At 38.2% G+C, this 21864-nt stretch overlaps 1 protein-coding gene across 8 annotated transcripts in view; it reads right to left on the reverse strand.

The window, feature by feature from the left end:
- Window positions 1–21864, reverse strand: part of DMD (dystrophin) — a 2057113-nt gene that overhangs the window by 492377 nt on the left and 1542872 nt on the right. For all 8 annotated transcript variants that reach the window (XM_041741334.1, XM_041741335.1, XM_041741332.1 and 5 more), the window contains one exon: window positions 931–1120. In XM_041741334.1, coding sequence (XP_041597268.1) covers window positions 931–1120 — 190 coding nt within the window. The remainder of the gene's footprint in view (window positions 1–930; window positions 1121–21864) is intronic.

Genomic DNA, 21864 nt, shown 5'->3' on the forward strand with positions numbered 1-21864 from the left:
AAAACAGAAAAAAAAAAAAAAGAAGGAAAACGAGGAAAGAAACATTGCTTATTATGGTCTGACGGTGGAATTATTTTTCAAGCTAGGATATACAATCACTTTTTCATCATAATTTAAATATATGGAAAAAAGTAGTCCAAAACCTGGATCATATTGTTTTTAACACTCTAAGTTTGAGATACTAGTAAAATTCTTGTTTCACGTCAGAAAACTCAACTATACATAACAACACTTCATAATGGTTCAGAAAATTATATCAGGCACTGAGAATGAACATAAGAAGCTTCCTTGAACCAAGATGTCATTTAGACAAAACTACCCTAAACTTCCCTTTTCACTGTTTATGCATATGAAATTTTATAGCAATAATTGTTGTTTCTAGGAAAAACAATTGTCTGAAAATTGTATGATCATTAACTATGACAAATTTAGCCATCTCATTTTTCTTTTTACAGATCGTGTTGGGAAGAAAGCTACAAAATGCCAGATTAACATTTCAAAATGTATTTGGAAGTAATGAAGGGAAACTGATTCAGTTAGCAACGCTAAATAAAACAGACAATTCATACAGATGCTTTCCCTGTAAAATATTAAATAAACACTCCAAAATGGCAACTTTTTCCATTTAATAAACCAATTCCTAATTTATTTCTTGGAGCAAAGTTTCTCCTTGGCCAAAGCTCTGGTTTTACGTGCAAGTTTTCCCTGGTGAAAAAAACATGGACCATTTGGAAGACTGGGGTGTTAAATGAAATACTAAATGACTTTGCTTTCTCCCTCTGCCTCTTTCCTTCTTGGCCATATGCCGCACTGTATCACGCCATATAAAACAACCACTTTACTTTGTCCCCAGCACATCAGTTATGAAGACCGACGCTGTGAACTGTTCACATGGATTCACAAGAGGCAAAGTAGAAAAGCTTTACTTACTTGCCATTGTTTCATCAGCTCTCTTACTCCCTTGGAATCTTCTAGAAGCCTTTCCTTATGGGTGGCATCCTGCAGGACGTTGGCAGTTGTTTCGGCTTCTGTAAGCCAGGCAAGGAACTTCTCCAGGTCCAAGGGGAACTGTTGCAATAATCTGTGGGTTTCTTCCAGAGCAGCCTCTCGCTCACTCAATCTGCAAAGGAACAAATGTCCAGATGTAATTCTCCTCAGTTATCAGAATGGTGCACCCCGGGGGCCCTCATTAAAGGAGCTAAGATCAAGGGACTAAATTGTAATGTACCAACAAGGGTATGGGTTGTTGCTAAAAGTCCTCTTAGAAGCAACAACTAGAATAGTGTGTGTGTATGTATATTTGTGTGTGTGTGTGTGTAGACTCTGGAGTGTTCATATATGAACTTCCAAAAACAATCTTTTTTTTTTAACTTGATAGTTTTTTTTTACTGGTTGACTGTGAAAACTTATTTTCATATGCTGCAAAAGTGAAAGCTCATCTTTATAGGTAAAGCTCCCAAATCCCCATACCATGCTTATCTTTGATGTCACCTGAGGCAGAAAGTCAGGATTCAGTAGGCAAGGAAAAAGGTCAGGAAAATGCAAAGCTAAACCAGAAAGTCGAACAGTGGAGGAAACAAGAGAAAGGGATCAGAGGGCAGACGAGAACAGAAAGACTAACAAGGAGAAAGATGACATATTTCACAGAAAACATTGTGCAACATATCACATTGCGTGACAGTATTGTGTTCTAATGGCTCTAACTACAGTGTTAGCTTTACATTTTGTTATCTGATGGTCATGCAACTGAGAATATTCTCCTAAAGGAAAAACTTCTGTGTAATGGAAAAAGGAAAGCTGAAAACCCAGCCAGACCTGGGTCCAATCCCAATATCCTCTACCATCTGTGTGGTATATCAGCTTACTTAACCTGAGTTCAAAGTTTCTTATCTACAATGCCTATTGCTGGGCTGAGAATGAAAATATGACAATGTGTGTGTCAGGATGACTGCCTCCCACATACCGTTAGTTATATATCAGGGTTACTCAAACACCTTCCTTCACTCGGCCCACATCCCATTACTCTTTCTCTAAACTTTTTAAAAAGATTTTATTTATTTGAGAGGCAGAGAGAACACATGAGTGGGGAGGGAGGGGCAGAGGGAGAGGGAGGAGCAGACTCCCTGCTGGGCAGGGAACCTGAAGCGGGCTCTATCCCAGGACCCGGACAGTGACCTGAGCAGAAGGCAGATGTTTAACCAATTGAGTCATCCAGGCGCCCCCCCCCCACCCTTCCTCTAATCTTTTAGAAAGGGTGAACCAAATTTCCTAATGACACAAAAATCTAAAAAATTTATTATATATATATATATAATGCATATATTGTGGATACACACACATATGCCCTCAGCAAAAATCTACATAATAACAGCTTGGAGGGAAAATTGCCTTTGGCAGTAACAGTCCCATCTAAAAAGATTCAGGTAAATTTTGTCTGCAATGAGGAAATTAGTACTCTATTTAAATGCCATATTTGCCTTCTATTACTACACAAACACTTTCTGGGATTAAACATAAGCTAAAAATGGATTTTAAAAAATTGAACACTTGAATATGATACACACTGCTTGTTAGGATGTGATTGTCAATAATTATGCAAAACTGCAATTTATTTCAGCAGCAACTTTATCATGGGATGTGCAAACCAGGCAATAAACAGCTCCTGCCGAGCCAGCGGCAGCAAAGCCCCCGGAAGAGCTGTTTATTCATCACGGGTGAGGTTTTTGCTGAGCCTACAGTCTTCCACAGTGTAGTTTCGGTGCTCATACTGGATAAAAATCTTCTGTCTGCATTAACTGGTGGAGGGTAGAATAGGTTTATGAGGATGCAGCTATCGGAAAAAAAGGAAGCATTGCATGAAGCTATTTATCAACCCCTAAATAAACTGTAATGCTGCATAGCCTAAAGTTACCTTGGCATTTGGGTTGGGCAAATCAGTTCAACCTTGCCTAGTTCATGGACTAACCTGGACTGCTTGCTCCCTGCTTATCTGGTTTTCAAACTATCAATGGAGGGAGGAAGATCAAAATAGTTATTTATTTATCTTTTTATTCAGTATGACTTAAAAGCTCAGAACCATTGCAACAGCACTGAGAATCTTAATGTTACAATCTGGCATGAAACGCACAGGTTGAAGCACCTGAAACCTGCTCACATCTGGCCATTTCTGACCTACAGAAGTGGCCATCTCATCCTGTTCAAGCTAGTATTTCTAGGCTGACTTGCGCATCAGAAATCACTAAGACTTACGCCACCTCTAGCCTAAAATTTGGGGTAGAAATAAGCTGTCGCATTCCACAAGACAAGTGCAGGGTTGGACGATGACATATTTTCTAACATGCTCCAACTTCATGGAAAATAAAAGGACAAAAATGAAACTCTCAGGGCAGAGTGAAGCCTGGAGAGAGGTAGACATTGTGCATTTTATTATCAGGGTCCCCCTCATCATGAGCTGCACACGATGCTCCCTCATTCTTGAACTAAAAACACCACTTATCCTCTGCTTCCAGAGAAAGTAACTAGTAAATAACTTTCCAAGAGTTCTTTGTAAAATACAATGCACATAAATTAGATGAAAGGGTTCTAACGAGACAATGAGATTTCTAGCCAAATCCTACCAGCGAGTTTGCTGCTTTGTAAATTAGGCCCTTAGGGAAGAACAGTAACTCTTGTAGGACAGTAAGGCACCATTTTCCTCAGTGATACCCTAGTGCTCAGAAATATTGACAACATCAAGCTTAATCTTTGCTAATTTGGAAAATATGTTAACAAAATTCAATGGCCGTGAGAGCAGAAAATCTCTTCAAATGAGTTCTTTTACAGGCCTCTTTGATCAGAGGTGAGATTGTTGTTTCCTGCTCATGTGGTAGTTTTAAGGCTGCATCCTTTCTCCTGAGGTCAATCTACATACACCGAATTCCTAAATTTTAATCGCACCAAGCCTAGACCAGAAATGAGTCAAGGGTACTTATATGTCATATTTGTGCATTCAAAATAGCTCCGGATGTATGTCATACTTTTTAATTTTCCATAACCATATGGCCTTAAGTGGCTTATATGATTAATAAAAATGCAGAAATAATGAGAATCATAAAGAAATCTTAAAAATTGTTTTAGAATAAAACCGAAGATCTTGAACATGGGTTATCTTATCAATTCTGTCTGGGTTATCCAATTACGGGATCCTGGTGAAAATTTGGGTGAACTTTCAAAGTAACAATGCCCAGGTATTGGAAATAGTAATAATACTTTACGAATATATTCTACTACAGAGGTTAAGTCCTTTTTTATGCAACTAATATTGTCAGCTATTCTAGGTTTATAACATGTAATAGCTAAGAATCTGGTGGAGTGTGGACTGGTATGATGACTTTTAATTTCTTTTTTCTGTTTAAAAGGTCACCATGTACCTTTCTCAAGTGCCTAAGTATGAGTGGTATGGTACAGTGGTTCTCAAAATGTGACCCACAGACCAGTGGCATTAGCATTATCTGAGAACATATTAGAAATGCGAATTCTCAAGCCTTACCCTGGACCTGCTAAATCAGAAAGTCTGTGCATGGAGTTCAGTGGCTGTGTTTTAACAAGTCTTCTAGGTGATTCCAATATATGCTAAAGCTTTGAGAATCACCGCCACTCGAGACCCATTCATTTTGCCCTAGCTTCTGAGAAAGCTACTGGAGGCAGGATGCAGCCAATGACTGGTGAATGTGTGGGCTATAAAAGCCTGGCCCTCTTGCTCCAACTCAGAACAATTCGGGAGGATTGGGGAGGGGGGTGGTTGATTGATGTTGTGGTTGCAACTGCACTGAAGCCCAGCTTCTCCTTCCCTGTCCTGCTTCCTTCCTGTTCCTTCCCTCACAGGTGTTAATCCTGACAGCACTCGCTAACAAAATTCCTGCAAGTTAATCGCTTTCTCAGAATCTGCCTCCTGGGAAAACTGACATGCTGCAATGTCATACTAAATGAGGATTTTAAAAATATACATGCTTAAGAAATAAATGTATGTGAGAAATATACAACTACTTACATGGACTGTGGTCTCATAAGGGGACAGGATGGAGTATTCTCACACTCAGGAAATGAGCCTGAAGAGCGCCTGCACCCTTGGTTGCCCTTTAAGAGGATCTATAGAGAGGCACCTGGGTGGCTCAGGTCATGATCTCAGGGTCCTGGGATTGAGCCCCTCATCGGGCTCCCTGCTCAGTGGGGAGTCTGCTTCTGTCCCACCCCCTGCTTGTGCTCTCTCACTGGTGCGCTCTCTCAAATAAACAAATAAAATCTTAAAAAAAAATAAGGATCTATACGTAGTGTAGAGTTGCATTATCACCAGTTAGAAGCAAGAACTTACTGAAGGGCAAAATGCTGTAGCTGTAAAGCTTAGTACAACCCTGTACCTGCCCAAGAAGGTACTCATCCAGAGCCAATTCCGCTCAAAGGGGAAGAATTACAGAATGCAGGTCTTCAGCATCTCTGTTTTCCTTTTAAGAACTGATTATCAGTGAGGCAATCAGACAAGCAATACTCTGATCTGTCACCAAGCACCCACACACATATCAGGGTATCTCTAACTAAATCTTTAAGACTCCAAATTTTCTATTGAGTTGAATATCAGCAATTTCTTATGGGTCAACTTAATACATAAAAAGCACATGAGGAAAGGGAAACTTATTACTTTCCTAAGTAAGGCTGTAGAGCTGAATGAATGCATAGACAATATTCTACTCATAGATACATGAGTGGACAATACTTTATCAGTGCACTGTAACCAGGAGTTTCCATATATAAAATTTTAAAAATATGTTATTATATATATATATACACACACATATATATATAATCAAACAGAAAGAAACACATTGAATATTTTTAGGGGGAAAAGTCTCAATCTGATAGAGGAGGCTATTCGGCCCAGGTGTTTTTTTAAGTGTGACAAATTGAGGAAATTCACAGCACTCAGTCTTCTGCTAAAAAACACTCCTGATCTGTGCCCTGGTATTGTCATGGAGTAACCAAATAAAATACCTGCACTATCACCTTCCTGGCTTATTTGCATTGAACCACTATCATTTCCTATGATGTTTTTAGGAAATGATTACAGGATGACAATTTTTTCCCTTTTGTTGGTGTTAGATACCGATATAAGAGAATGAGCACCTTAGCAGCAACGTGCAACACTAGTCACAGGACCAAACATAACCTGAGGTTCGATCTCTCTGTAACTGTAACAGTCTCCACTGACTTGCTAGAAAATGCATTGCATTTTGATTTTTAAAAATCACTTCAGATTGTGTTTTCAAGGGACAGCTAGAATTGTATTACCAATGGATATACAGCAGTTTGTTGAAAGGATTCCATTTAATCGCTAGCAATTGTATTAGTAATTTGCACCAAGGAGAAGCATGAATCTAAACTAAGTCCTTCAATAATGCTTGGCCCAGTCCCCCGTCAGTACCTGTCTAGCCACAACTCTAATGTTGTGGCTTAGGGCAACATCTACCTAGAAATACAGCCACAGAAGCATTCTGGCTGTGAGAGGATGTTTCTCTTTTCTCCTCTGCGGCTGAACGATACAGTGAGAAATATACTGTGTTCTTTTAACTATTGACCCAGAATAAGAGATCAAGGCTCTAAGATATGGCACAGAAAAAATATTTTTAAAGCTAACATCCATATAGTTTTTCACATGTTTTAAAATATATTTAGACTTATTCTCTCATCATTTTATAAGGTATCTCCAATTTTTTCTACCTACAGTCTGCTTCTGTTTTTCTTTGTATGCCTTCCAGTTGGATATTTCATTCCCTCTCAATGGCTTTAAGCTCTACACAGATCATCATTAAATCAGCACCTCATTCCTTTTTGTTTTTAGCACCTCATTCTTATTTGTACATGCCTACCAACATCTCATTAAGTCATCTATGCATCTATTCCATACGTATTATGTGCCAGGATCTATGTTCAGTGATGGTGACACAAAAGTCAATGAGGCATGGACATGGACTTTGGCATTTAATATATTCAATTCTGGTGGAGGAGACAGAGAGGTAAACATTTAGCTATACTTACGGTGTGATTAAGCCTATAATTCATGTGGATTCCCTACCAGTAGCTCAAATGTATTCATGAACTAGGATCTCAATTTGCCTAACAAGTGATAAATCTACCTTTAAACATTTTTCTGGCCTTTTCTGATCAAAGGAAGTAGAGATCAACTAGCTGGATTTTATCTCAACATACGGTGACAGATGCTCAAAGTTGGCCTAATTGAATTGATTTTCATAAAAATAAGAAATCTCTTGGATCTATGGTCCAGGTTATTGCTGGTTTCATTTTGCTGTTGGTGAGATTCATTCTGAAAGAACTGGATGACTTTTCCAAAGTTGCACACAAGTGGCAGAATTGGGATTATAGCCCAAGTCTTGCACCCTAGAAATTTTTATAACTCTGAAAGTAGATATTGGTGTCTACATCCCTCAGATACATTCATTGTAGGAAAAGAAAGAAAAGTGCAGAGACAGTTATACCACTGAATCCTGGTCTTCATTTTGGAGTACAGATTTAACTATTTGTTAGTTACCGTAAGCAGAATCATTGAAACGTGAAAAAAAGTACACATAAGGGAACACAGACATGCAAAGATATTTTCCCACCCTAACTTAAGCAGAAACATCTAGCTGGTATTTGCTTCAAAACAAAACAAAAAAATCCATTTTCAACGCAAATTTGCTGGTTTGCTGTTCACCGACACATGAATTAACGAGGTTTTCATCCCCTCTCTCCTGAGGTCTGGTACTAAATTACTCAAACTCTCCAGAGTTAATTGGAAACCATGACCTAAATGTTCCCAAAGTATTGCTGATTAGTTCTCAGAAAACTCATTCCCATCTTTCCTCACCCCAGACAACACAGGATGACTTTTTAACATGTGCAGAAGCAACACACTTGCATGAAAAATAGATTAATGCTCTAAAGATAAACTGCAGCTTTGAAGTTATCTGCTGAAACTTCCTTCAATGATACATTTTAGTAAAAAAAAAAAATTAATATCACGTAGACTTTACCTTTAGATAGTAAGAGAGTATCCCCATGATCATGCAAGGAATTTTAAAATACAACATTCCATACATATATCTTTTGATTCTTTGAACATTTTTAAAATTGAGATTTGTACAGTATATCATCAGAGAAACAACAATTATTACATACTTTTTCCTAAAAGCACTGGGACATTTCTGAGAAGAAAATGTTGACAATGGTTAAAACTTTCCATTATTCTTTGCATTACTCATTTCATTTGACTTCTGTTTCTGTCATGTATCACTGAGAAAAATTAGGTGATAAAAGAAGTGTACAAAATATTACGCATAGGTGAAATACTCAAGATATATGTACATATATGTATTCCTATCTTGGATTGTTAACAAAGAGGTCAATTTTTGACATCTCTAAATAAATTCTCAATGATTTGTATTATGTGGTCTGTAAGGTGAATTTTTGGTTTTGGTCACTTTTAGTGTAACTCTCTTTAGGAGGTGTGTTTCCTACATGTTGATAAGCTGAATTGAGTAGCTTTCTTCTAAAAGGATATATGAAAAGTAATACAGTAACCAAATTAGAAGGACAAGCCTAGGATCATCTCTCCAGTCTCCTAAGACTGTGCTGTCAAATAAATATGCATTCTTATTCTCACTTAGAGAAAACCAGAACAGATGGTTAGACGTTGATACATAATATTCTGAAGGCGGCAAGGCAGGTTGGTTCAATTTTCTAAGATCAAAAGTCAAACAAACATGTAGATTCTCTTGAAAAGGAAGTGGCTAAAAACCTATCACCAGATGATATGAACTTACAGTAGAGGTCTATCAATGGAATTGGGAAAAACAAACAATTTCCTAATTCCGGACGTGAACTTGAAGTTATAGTCTCTAAATATTTGTGACTTTTATTACCTGATTCCTCATTCAGCATTCCCCTGTGGTTAATAACACATTCTTGAGAGTTCTTTAAATTTAACCCTTATTGTTACAGTATTTTGTACTAAAATAATGCTCCTTGGTTTTGACGCTTTTTCACATATATTTTCTCCCTTGATACTTTTAAAAAATCTGAGGAGGTTAGTGGGACCAGTTGTTATAATATAATCATTAACACTTTGTAGAAGAGAAACCTGACTTTCAGAGAGGCTGGATGAATTTCCCAAATAAGTGGCAAAGCCAGAAACACCAAATCTAGTCCACTCTAAGATATTACTTCTCAAGGTTGATTTGCCAATCTCCCTGTGAGGTAAATATAATGGGTATTAATATATGACTAGGCTCAAAAGCTCTTTGTTTTCTGTGATTATTATATGAATAAGGATTATGATGTGTATTTGTGTGGAGACAAAAATTATAAGCTCTTTGCTTATCATCTGTAGCTGCCATCTAAGAGAGCTGTTAGAATAAATACAGCACTTTGGACCTGAGGTAAGCTTGAGGCTTTTATATTCAAAAAAGAGCACATTACGGGCAGTGGTGAAATCTTTTTCTTCTTAGGAAATAAGGGAAAATCATATGATTGTGCCCTTCTTATAATGGTAACTTAATAAATGTTTGCTGAGGATATAGAGATTATCGGGAAGTCTGTACCTTTTGAGAAATGTTTTACATTAAAATGATCTAACAAGAAAACCAAACACGTCTCTTTTCTAGAAATTTTACAGTAAAATAAATACATTTTTATAAGACCAGCTGAGAAATGAATTAATCTCTCAGAGTGACTAAGTCTTGGTGGATTCTAAACAAATTGCCCTTTTAATTTTGAACCTCTTTTAATGGCTCAGATATGATTTACAAGACTGGTAAATCTGATATGATTTATAAGATTTGGAGGATTACAAATAGCTTGAGCTAATTAAAACTGATGCTCAAAAGAAAGATTTAAAATTTCTTGATTTCTTGCTTTAATTACTAGGGGGAGAAATTGCATTTAAAAGAACTAGATACTCTGAGATTCATTGATGGCCTTTCACTAGATCAATTCAAATTTATGAGGGATAGTCATAAATTAAGGATTTATTTTTTTCAATTAAAACTACAACACTAAAGGAATAAATCTGAGGCCTTCATGTGCTTTCAAGAATCGCTTTGGGGCGTCTGGATGGCACAGTCGGTTGAGCACCTGACTCTTGATTTTGGCTCAGGTTGGGATCTTGGGGTCATGAGATCAAGCCCTGCGTTGGGCTCAGTGCTGAGTGGGGAGTCTGCTGGAGATTCTCTCCCTCTGCCCCTCACCCCCACTCATGCACTCACAAGTATGCTCTCTCTCTAATAAATAAATACATCTTTTTAAAAAAGAATCGTCTTACTTATGAATGCACCACTTACAAAAAGTCTCTTATTCTTCTTTGTCATCATCATTCACTTACTGTAAATTCCTTAAGAGCAAGATTCATACCATGGTTTCTGGTATTTAATAGTCACTCGGCAGATCCAATTAAAATCAATAAACCTACTATGAATCAGACAGACATTCTACACATGAGAAGGTCCTAGTCCCCTGTTCTTAAAAAACTTAAGAGTCCAAATTACTTCTTGACGTAAATTGATTGGAGAATAATTTATATTTTATAGAATCTTAAAGTTTATACATTGCTTTCACATACGTTAAGTTGAATCTTTTTTTTTTAATTTTATTTATTTATTCATGAGAGATACAGAGAGAGAGAGAGAGGCAGAGACATAGGCAGAGGGAGAAGCAGGCTCCTCGCAGGGAGCCGGATGCAGGACTCGATCCCGGGACTCCAGGATCATGCCCTGGGCCGAAGGCAGGCGCTAAACCGCTGAGCCACCCAGGGATTCCCCCATAAGTTGAGTCTCTTAATAATTAGCGGATATCACCTTCGTTTGTTACACAAAATGGATTATATAAAAGACTCTTATTCAGTTATAACTGAGACATTTAAAAATGAGGATGAGTAATTCTGTGACCAAAACTGTGCTCTGCTTTGCAGAAGTGTAGACATTAATGAAATCTTTGGAGGTTGTAACTTTCATCGAGTTTTGTACTAGTAGTGAAAATGAAGTGGACTGGCCAGTGCATTGCACTGAGTTGTCTGTCACTACTCAAACAAAACCAACATAGTTTCTTTGGAATTTTTAAAATGAGCTCCCACAAAGACTGTTAATTTGATGTATTTTTTAGGTGCACCGCAAAGCCAGAGTGCATAACAAACAATAGCTTCTGTTAAAAACAATCCACTACCCTGGCAAATGTTCTGATTGCCCTTAAATTTGATCCTGACCCAGAGATATGTACTAAACATGTCCTCCAGATTCATCCTGTCCAGGTATTCATGTGGCTCTATTGCCCAACGTACCCCTGTGCTCCTTGGTTTGTATCGGCCGTGAATTTGAATGGGCATCTTCTCTATAGCTCTACTCATGTTCTGTCAGAAATATTCAGTGTGTCAGGGACTAGAACAGAACCTTTGGCACAGCACCAGAGGTCTTGCACCACTTGACACCCATCTATTAATTGACATCCTTTGGGTAACAGCATGTAACAGTTTCTAAATCATCCAACCTACCTTGCATCTAGCCAGTATTTCTCCAATCGATTCATAAGAATATAGTGAAAGGCTTTGTCAAATGCCCTGATGAAATGCCAACAGACTGCTGCCTTTTGCTTCCCTACCAGCCTAAACTTTCTTCAGGGTAAAAAAATCATTTCTGCCCTTAATATACAGATCACACAGGTTTTTATTTATCTCTGTATATATGTGAATCTGTGTTTGTTTCACTAAATTACCTGGTTAACCTCATCAAGAAATGGGTGTGTATGTCTCTTATGGCCTACATCTAAGAAGCATACATTATTTTAAATATCTTGGGGAGCTACAATAATATCACCTGTGATGGTTGTACAGAATTTAATTCTATCTGTTAACATCTAGTTAGAAGGCAGTTAATATCTCTGAGAGGGGTGTCATCAATATCCTTTTGGAGAGAACATGCCATTCAGTAAAGATGGTGGAAATAGATTATCACCACAGTGATAATCCCAGAATTTGTAAAGGCTTTTGTTACACAATCTAGGAAGATCTTAAATGCTTGCTCATTTCATTCAGTCTTATAAAAATGGCAACTGTATCACCAAGAAATACGTTAGGTTCTCAGAGAGTACTGCTATTTCATTAATTCACAGATCGGTTCTTGTCCAGAAAAATAGTTAACCATATTTTACAGATCACATTAGAGAGCCCTTCTGGAAATTGAGGGAAGATTTTTAACCTAATACACTGATTGCAGAGCACTAGTAGTGCAGTCTGTGGAGATGGGCTGGCGAGGGGAGATGTCTCAGACAGCAAAGAATTGTCCCAAGTCCTGCAGCACTTCTGCACATCCTACTGGACATTCACATGGGGGAAACCCTGTTGGTAAGTATTATATGTATATGTATATATACATATACATATACATATAATACTTTGATCAAGGTTTTAATACACATTGAACTTTTTCTTCCAGAAATATAACTAAATGCCATGAAAATCCAAGAAAATTGCTTTGCATTAAGAATTATGTCAAGAGTTGTTCAGCATTTTGGAAAGTTCCATTAAGAATGGCCAGTGCTGCTCACAGTATTCAAGTCCCCATACAATACATGGTGTTGTTCTGCATTCGTTATTGTATTCATAGTATAATCACCTAAAAACATCTTGTGTGTTCTACTGTGGTCCTAATTGAATAACTGCATACCAAAATAGAGATTAGTTCACTATAAATGACTCATTTCTCTTTAAAATTAAAGTCAGGGCATTTAAAAAAATTCTGTTTAGGGGTACCTGGGGGGTTCAATTGGTTAAGCCTCTGCCTTTGGCCCAAATCATGATCTCAGGGTCCTGTGATAGAGCCCTGCATTGGGCTCCTTGCTAAGTGGGGAGTCTGCTTCTCCCTCTCCCTCTGATATTCCTCCTGCTTGTGCTTTCTGGCGCACGCTCTCTCTCTCTCTTAAATAAATAAATAAATAAATAAATAAATAAATAAATAATCTGAAAAAAATTCTGTCTAGAGGCAGGGAATCTTATCTACGACTTTTGGTCTATGATAGTAAAGAAGGTGTTACGAGAAAAGAAAGGGGGGTTTCAACCTGAAGCTTGAAAACCACGGATATAGAGTGATAGGGAAATACCAAGACAGAAGCTATTATACGGAAAATAGAATTTTTTAAAGAAGAGAATGAGGATATTTTCCCCCTGTGCATCCAATTCCTGATCCTGACTGCTCCACAGAGAATGAAATCACATTTTAAAAATTGCTCTTTTACGGCCAGCTGTGACTACCAATGAACCGGAGGTCTGCTTCGTATATGAACCCGAATTAAAAACAGCCAGCCCCTTCGTCAGTTCAGAGCCCACATTCTTGATTACATTTGACACAATAATCATCATCATATCTTAAGACTCAAATCAGCCTGACAGTGCTCGACTCAGGGCTGCTTCTCCCAATTAGCTGGAAATTGGGGCCCAGATCATTTTCTAGAGAATAAGTTTACATTTACCATTTGGCTGTGGTGATAAGGTGACGAAAATGATGGAAGGAGCAAAATCAACTTTCTAACTTATATAGTAACTATTTTAAGTTCACCTAATGCTGGCAAACCTGTTTTGATGGGAATGAAGAAGTGCAAGCTTTTTGTTGTGGTAGTTGTTGTTATTTTTTAAACAAATATGCAAAGCTTAAGACAGCTAGAGTTTGGATTAGAAGGGAGAAATAAATGCATACTGTGAATATTTAAAAAAATATTTTCCAAATGAGGGCTTTCAAAAGGGACTGCCCTTTTATGTAAAAGATTTATTAAAAATAACTTGTCATTACTGGATGGGTATGGGTTATTTGAAAACCAAAAGTGAAGAGATATCAGGGTTCCGAGGAGTGAATTTCCAGTAAGATGCTAACACGAGAGCACTGTGTTCATGTGACACTAGTGTTATTTTAAGCATCTGGTTCAAAATCATATCTATATTTCTAGAGGAAAAATAATCAAGGAAATTTGTATGCAGTTTATTTCTTTGATTAGGATACTTTTCTATCCAGATTAAGGCGGTCAGTACACATTGTGGAAAAAAATGGACAACTAGCGAAGGTAGCCAGATGTGCTCAGAGCACAATGCCCTTATGTGCCATTTTCTGACGGGTGACAACATGGAGTCAGAAGAGAAATACACAGATGAGACAAAGAGGACTCTAGAAAGGAAGGTTAAGAGCAGGAGAGTAGAACTGGAAGAGCACGTAGATTCTGGAAGGGACTGAGATACAAGGCATCTGGTAGCCACTGGGGATGAGTGACTGCAGGAACAGGGGTAGGGAGGTAAAATTAGACAAAGTGCAGGAGCTCATGGGAAGCAAATGCCAAAAATAATGGAGAAATGCCACTGAGAATGAGTTGGAAATAAAAACAAAAGTAAGGAGAGAGGCCAAGTTGAGGACAGGAGCACAGGAGAAGTGTCAGAAATCACAAACAAGAAAGGGGGCATGGCAAGGGCAATGCTTCTCCAAGTTTTCTTTTCTGTAAGCAGCCCTATTCACTCAAAGCTGAACATTTCTTCTAAGATGCTATGTCATGAATGTCCTTAATGTACAGTTATTCCTAAATTTATTTTTCTTACAGTGCAGTTATATTTATGTGGGATTTAGGATGGATTTTTTTTTTTTTAAGTAGAGTGGAAGGATGGATTTTTAAAGTATGGTTCCTGATGCAAGTTTTAAATATTTTGTAGAAAAGAAGGCCAGACTGTTAAAATGCATGAACAGTCATCTAGTATATATAACATTACCTAAATTAATTTTGCCCCTAATTTTTATGATAGGCATTATTGAAGAAGATGATCATTGTACTGCTTCTCAAAGAATTAATTGATGTCTTTCTCTTTTAGGATTACCTGACAATCTGAGTATTTATGTAAGCAACATTTCCATAGGGTCCGTTCTCCTTGAGAAAACAAAGCTCACATTTTCTTTTATCAGAGCAATTAAATCTTTGAAGACTTAGTTTTTGACCATTAGAAATATAAAAACAAAATCCTCATATAAGGCAACTTCTTTAATATTAAAGATTCATTCATTCATTCATTCATTCATGAGACACACACACAGAGAGAGAGAGAGAGAGAGAGAGACAGAGACACAGGCAGAGGGAGAAGCAGGCTCCTTGCAGGGAGCCTGATGTGGGACTCAAAACCTGGACCTGGGATCATGCCCTGAGCCAAAGGTAGATGCTCAGCTGCTGAGCCACCCAGGAGTCCCTCTTTAAAATTATTTAGAAAAAAAGTATATATACACACATTTTTAAAAAACCTACACAGTCCACTTCCAAGAGTAGTATGAAGTTAACATATACACAGCAAAGTTTGGCAAAAGTAATAAAAAAAATGAGCATAGGAATAATATTTAATTTTCCTCTGTACATATTTAATATGAATCTCTCTCATGTTATCTAAGAATGGTTCTTCCAAATTCTAGCACTCTCGAATCATAAGGAAAATGAATTAGAAATCCTTTGAGTGACTACTACTTACTTGCAATGAGAGATACCAAGTTGTAAAGCATCTGGCTCATCTTTGTGCTGGTATTTCTCAAAATAAAAAATGCTCTTTAGATGTTATCATTTAAATAAGACCCTTAATAATTAATCAACTGATTTGTTTTTGTTGGTTTCAAGGTAGATGCTAATGATCAACACTGATAAAGGCATAGCAGTATAAAAACCGACACAAGCAGATTACTGACCAATTTGGTCACTTCTCTACTAATGTTCACCTAACATGAATGACTTTTGCTTAGCCACAGAAAGGAGCTTAGGTTTTTAAAATCCAGCCTTTACTTTGCTCTCTGAGTTCTATGAGTGTAAAGAAATCAAGTTTACCACATCAAAAGCAGTGCAAGGGGAGAGGCCAGTTTACAGGACAGCTGCAAGATATTCCATTTGGAAATATCCTTGAAGATCACCTCTGAAAGCTTAATTGACACAGGATGAGGTGGCACATCTAAGATTAATGCCATTTAGAATGACTATGCTTCTGAGTTTGATCTGACTATCCGTTTACTCCTTGGTGTGAATCAAATTGTTAAATTTAATTTCAAAAATGTTACAGCGATTACTTAGGAAATCACTGGCTACCCAAGCAATTTCTGCAAGCTGCAAGCTTCCCTCCACCCCACCCATGCCAGCAGACATGTGTAGAGTTGGCTACCACTCCCCACCTCTCCTCAACACCACTGAGGACATTACTTACACACTTTCCTTCCCCAATTAATGCCGTCAGTAGAAAAAACTGATTTGTGAATAAACAACTCTATTTACCCTTGCTTATTTGTACCACGTGCACCATTTTATAATAAACTTCCAGGAGCAAGTTTAATAATTAGCTTATTGTTAAGTAGTTTGAGTTCTTGGCGGGGGGGGGGGGGGGATGGCATTCTTTAGGTAAAGTAGTCGTTCATCATCCTCACTTGAAAAATTGTGTTATTGAAGGGCACATACGTTTCTGTTTTCTCATTTGAAGATGGAAATATTGTAATTTTCTCCACCTGATCATATTTTCCCTGGAGCATATATTTTGAAAATAGCTCTTAAAACTTGCAACGTGACATAGTTGTAATTATTTTAATCTTCATAAAAGTGATGCAATCAAAAGAAATGTATTGGTGTAGCCTTGGTGTTAGGACTAATAAAGCTGCCTATTTGCTTTGTGAGTGGGAAATATATTCAAGGAGAATTTGTTCACCATCCCCAACATCTACTCCAGTATCTGGCCAAGAGTGAATGCTTAATTTTTATCAAAGCAATTCGAAAATGGCCAATATATATCCATATCCATCTTTTCATTTTAGATATTTTTCATTAGGTAGTAATCACACTAGTACACAAGTAGTTTGAGTCTAACATTTCTTTCATTTCTTGTTAGAATCATAAGGCTTTACCAGATAACTCATTTTGAAAAGCAGAAGTTGGCAAAACTTTGAATTACAGGTAAAGAAGATGGAGAGGAGTTTGTTTTTCCAGGAAGATTGGCAAATACTTGCTTAGATGCCCTCTTGGAGCTGGTCATGTTAATGATGCTGGCACAGGTACAAAAGAGCAGAATTATCTGAAGTATTAAAAAGCAACAACTGGCCCTACATGAGAAAATTCTCAAAGAGTTAGAGAACCCAACATCGTGTAAATGATGAAGCAATATAAATGTAGAGAGAAGACTTTCTTCTTTTTCTTCAGATACAAAAGTCTCTTTGTCAGAATTACCAAAAATCTGGGGTTTTGAGCTTGGGAAAGTCACAGACTCTCTGTACCTCAGTATCTTTAACTGAGTTATAAATATTGGGATATTGAAATCGGTGACACAGATTCAGAAAACGTTAACTCCAGCCTGCAAAATCTTACATTCATTTGGAATGTGGGCTAGCACATTGTAGGGGTGTCTCTCCACCTGCTCATCCTCTGATGGAAGAGAGCAGAACTCAGCCTGAGCAAGCTGCCCTACCCTAGCAATCAAAGGCCTGTGATGGAGAGGGAGTCCCAAGCCAATGGCTTGCCAAGGAGTCTGCAAAATCCTGCTAGAACTTTGAGTTCAAATTCTGGTTCTCCAGGGCAGCCCGGGTGGCTTAGCGATTTAGTGCCACTTTCAGCCCAGGGCGTGATCCTGGAGTCCCAGGATCGAGTCCCACGTCAGGCTCCCTGCATGGAGCCTGCTTCTCCTTTTGCCGGTGTCTCTGCCTCTCTCTCTGTGTCTCTCATGACTAAATAAATACAATCTTAAAAAAATTCTGATTCTCCAGACTGCTCTACTGAAAAGCCCTGCCCTCTACTCAGAGTAGATTTGGTATATCCATCAGGAATTGCTGCCAAGTGAGATGGCTTAGCTAGTTGGCCACTCTATAGGAGACGTATATGAAGGCTGATTCACACATACCAAATGCTTGGCTGGGCTTCTAGAATTGTCTAAGTGCCAGGGTAAATTTTTCTGTCACCAGCAGCAACCTAACAATTAGGCTAAATGTAATCATTAGCAGGTTGTGGATTATATGTTTTGTGTGGGAAAAAAAGTTTACAAGAGTTAGTCCCATGCTATTAAAATGTTGATGAGAATAGAGTATCAAGGAGGGTTAATGGAGTTTGTTTCAGGAAAAAAAACTTATTAGCAGATCCCAGCAATTATAATAGACTCTATTGTTTATTGCTATCTGCTAAAATGGAGACTTCTTTTACTAAAGGTATCCTAGACTATTTCTGTGATTTTTTTTTCTTTTTTAGGATTCTATTTATTTTATTCATGAGAGACACAGAGAGAGAGAGGCAGAGACATAGGCAAAGGGAGAAGCAGGCTCCCCACAGGGAGCCTGACCAGGAACTCAATCCCAGGACCCTGGGGTCATGACCTGAGCCAAAGGCAGATGCTCGAACACTGAGCCACTTAGGTGCCCTTAATTCTGTGATTTTTAAATGAACTCCCCTCCATTTTCATTGTGGAGAGTCTCAGGAAAACAGGTTCTGTAGGAGTCAAATATGCCGTTAACAGAGAATCAAACTCTTTCTATTATCGTCATCATCATTCTGCCCCTTCTCCGTCTGCTCCTTTCCTCCTTTCTCTCTCCCTCCCTGCCCTACCTCTCCCTTAGAGTAATCTATCTATCTTTGAATATTTCCAGAAAAAGTCCTGAAGCTTCCAATGGACTATGAGGTGACAATAATAGTCCCAAGGAAATAACAGAAGAGATGTCTGAGTAGAGTCAAAAGCAGAATAATACAGCTTCCCTTGATCAGTATGGCAAATGTATAGGCTTATGCCCAAGTGAAGAGCTGAACTTATGGCACATGAGAATACTACCTAGGTAACTCCCAGTGAAATGCTCTCCATGCAATAGCATGGGCTAGATGCTATGCTATCTTACAAATGCTTACTGAGTTAATTATAATTTTATAATAAATAAATATATATATATAATTATTTTATAATATAAGAATAATTATTAGACCAGATGCTATAGTGTCATGTAAGGTTCTTCTTGAGAAATTGGTTCCATGGTCAAAGTTTTATAAGGAATATGTACTATACAGTGTATCCCATTCCTAACACCTTCCCAAACACACATACTTTGTTTATTCACAATGCATACACCCTAATAAAAAGTCTGATTGATTCTACAGAAGTTTGTTTATCTTTACTTAACCTGAAATTACAAAAATTGCTTTTTGGACCGTAGAACCCTTTCTTAACACTTATTAAGATAAAATGTTAGTAGTTTTGGTAGAACCCTATTTTGGGAAAAAATACTCTAAAGGAAGAGTATATGTGAGAGATCAGGATGCTAAATCACATGTCCAGTTGATGCCTGAAATTATTTTACCAAGGCATTGCCCAACCCATTCTTTAAAACTTCTACAGCCTTACAAGGCAGCCTATTCTGTCTCTGGACAGCTCTATCACAAAATTCCTTTCTCTACTGAGCTGAAATGTAAGTTCTTAGGTCTACATTATATGCTTGAATTTACCCAGGCTAATGTCCCATAGTTATTATCCTTTGTCATTGCTTTGTTGTTGTAGGTGGGGATGGGGGGTGGGAATGAAGGCAGGAGAGATTACTGTCAATAATGTCCTGTGTTATTTCCCCCTCTGAACATTTTTGGTTGGCATCGTGCAGTAGTTCTTCAACCTAATATGTTTAGAAATGGCTTGGAGACTTGAGAACTTGTTAAAAGTTTTCTGGACCTCAACCCAGAGATTCTGAGATTTAGTAGGTTGGGGTAGGACCCATGCATCTGCCTTTATATCAAGGTCAGAGTCGATACCAATGCTGCTAATCTAAGGACCACACTTTGAGTAACACTGGGGTATTGTATATCTTGATACTCTGCTAAAACCCCATGCTCTATCTGGTGGGAATATTGGTTGGTAACTGCCCACAGCTGCCTTGCTCACTGGAAATTGGCCTCAGCTGTAGGTAACTGTTTTAACCAAGGTAGCCCTCTTCCACTGGTGATCCAGAACCAAGACAGCAAGTCTTCCATCCTAGTAGTTCCCAAAAGCAGCTACTTAAAAATCTGGATCTCTATTTGACAGAAGACTGCTTTACTTTTAATAGTATCCCAATCTTCATTGTTGTACATGGAAATAAATTGGTTTTGCATTACAAAAAAAAAAAAAAAAAAAAAAAAAAAAAAGAAAAAACCAATAAGTGGCTGGCTGTAGCGTAGAAAGGCCCAGCCACCTTGCCTCCATTCAGGATGTCTCTGACAGGGTCCTGCAAGTTCTAGAACTCCCGTGTGCATCTGCTGAGGCCTCAGATTCACTGAAGGTTAGCTTTTCCTCTCTGCCCAATCCTACATCTGTCACAACCTTCCACATATTATCTTATGGAAAAACCCTTTGACAAACCTTTTGCACACAGTTCTTCACCTTATGGAGTTTTCTCCTCTGTTTCCAGGGAGGCCAGTCTAAGTCAGTTGGATTTTGTTTTTATTTTACTTTTAAACACAAGTGGAGTGCCTTTTATTTCCATTTCATCTTTCAATATTCAGCCCACCTCTCCAATTTGTTGAAATCTTTCTGGCTCCTGATACTCTTGTCTACTGTATTGGCTACTCCTTCCTGCTTTGTGTCATTGGCAAATTTGATAAGAATGCTATCTACGTCTTCATCCAAGTCACTGATGAAAATATTGAAGAGGACAGAGCTGAGATTAGATTACTGTGAAAAGCTGCCAGAACCTCCTTCCAAGTTGATAGGTATCCATTAAACAGCTATGAAGGGAGTGCAGGCCTCAGAGTCGGAGATTTTGGTTTGGAACACCAGCTCTAAGGAGAGGTCGTGGCTTATACTGATAGCTAAAAAGAACAATACCATTTTGGCTTTTCTATTTTAATAAGCAGCTTGGGCACTCTTTACATATTACATAATAATAAATCACATCTCAGTACCAAAACCCCCATGAAAATCATGAATAATAACGAATTCATGATTATTATTTATCTAATTTGCCTCAGGATGAAAGTTGTATTTGGGCATTTTGATGGAGGGTTTGTCTCGCTTAAATATATATATTTTTAAAGATGTTATTCATTTATTTGACAGTGAGTGAGCAAGCGAGTGAGAGAGGACACAAGCAGGGGTAGAGGCAGAAGAAGAGGGAGAAGCAGGCTCCCCCCAAGCAGGGAGCCGGACCCAGGGCTTGATCCCAGGACTCCAGGATCATGACCTGAGCCTAAGGCAGACGCTTAACTGACTAAGCCACCAGGTGCCCCTTAAGTATTTTTTTAAAAATATTTTATTTATTTATTTGACAAAGGAAGGGAAAGAGAGAGAGAGAAAAAGCAGGAGGAGGGGCAGAGGGAGAGGGAGAAGCAGGCTTCCCACTGAGCAGGGAACCCAGTGCAGGGCTCGACCCCAGGATCCTGGGACAATGAACTGAGCTGAAAGGCAGATGATTAATGGACCAAGTCACCCAGGTGCCCCTCACTTAAATATATTTTTTAAAAGATTTTATTTATTTATTCATGAGAGACACACACAGAGAGGCAGAGACACAGGCAGAGGGAGAAGCAGACTCCTTGCAGGGAGCCTGATGCGAGACTTGATCCCAGGACCCCGGGATCATGACCTGAGGCAAAGGCAGATGCTCAACCGCTGAGCCACCCACGTACATTTTTTTTACTTAAATATTTTTTAAAAAGAGGTTGTGATAAAATGGATATTCAATAGCTAACTCAATATAACAAAGTAGACCTAAAATACTTGTGATACAGAAGAAAAACAGAACTCCTCAGGAATTGTGTGCATAGCCATCAGTCTATGCAATGTAGGTTATGATCTCTACAGGTGCTTGGGAT

Source organism: Vulpes lagopus, chromosome X, assembly GCF_018345385.1.
Source record: "Vulpes lagopus strain Blue_001 chromosome X, ASM1834538v1, whole genome shotgun sequence".
NCBI lineage: Eukaryota > Metazoa > Chordata > Mammalia > Carnivora > Canidae > Vulpes > Vulpes lagopus.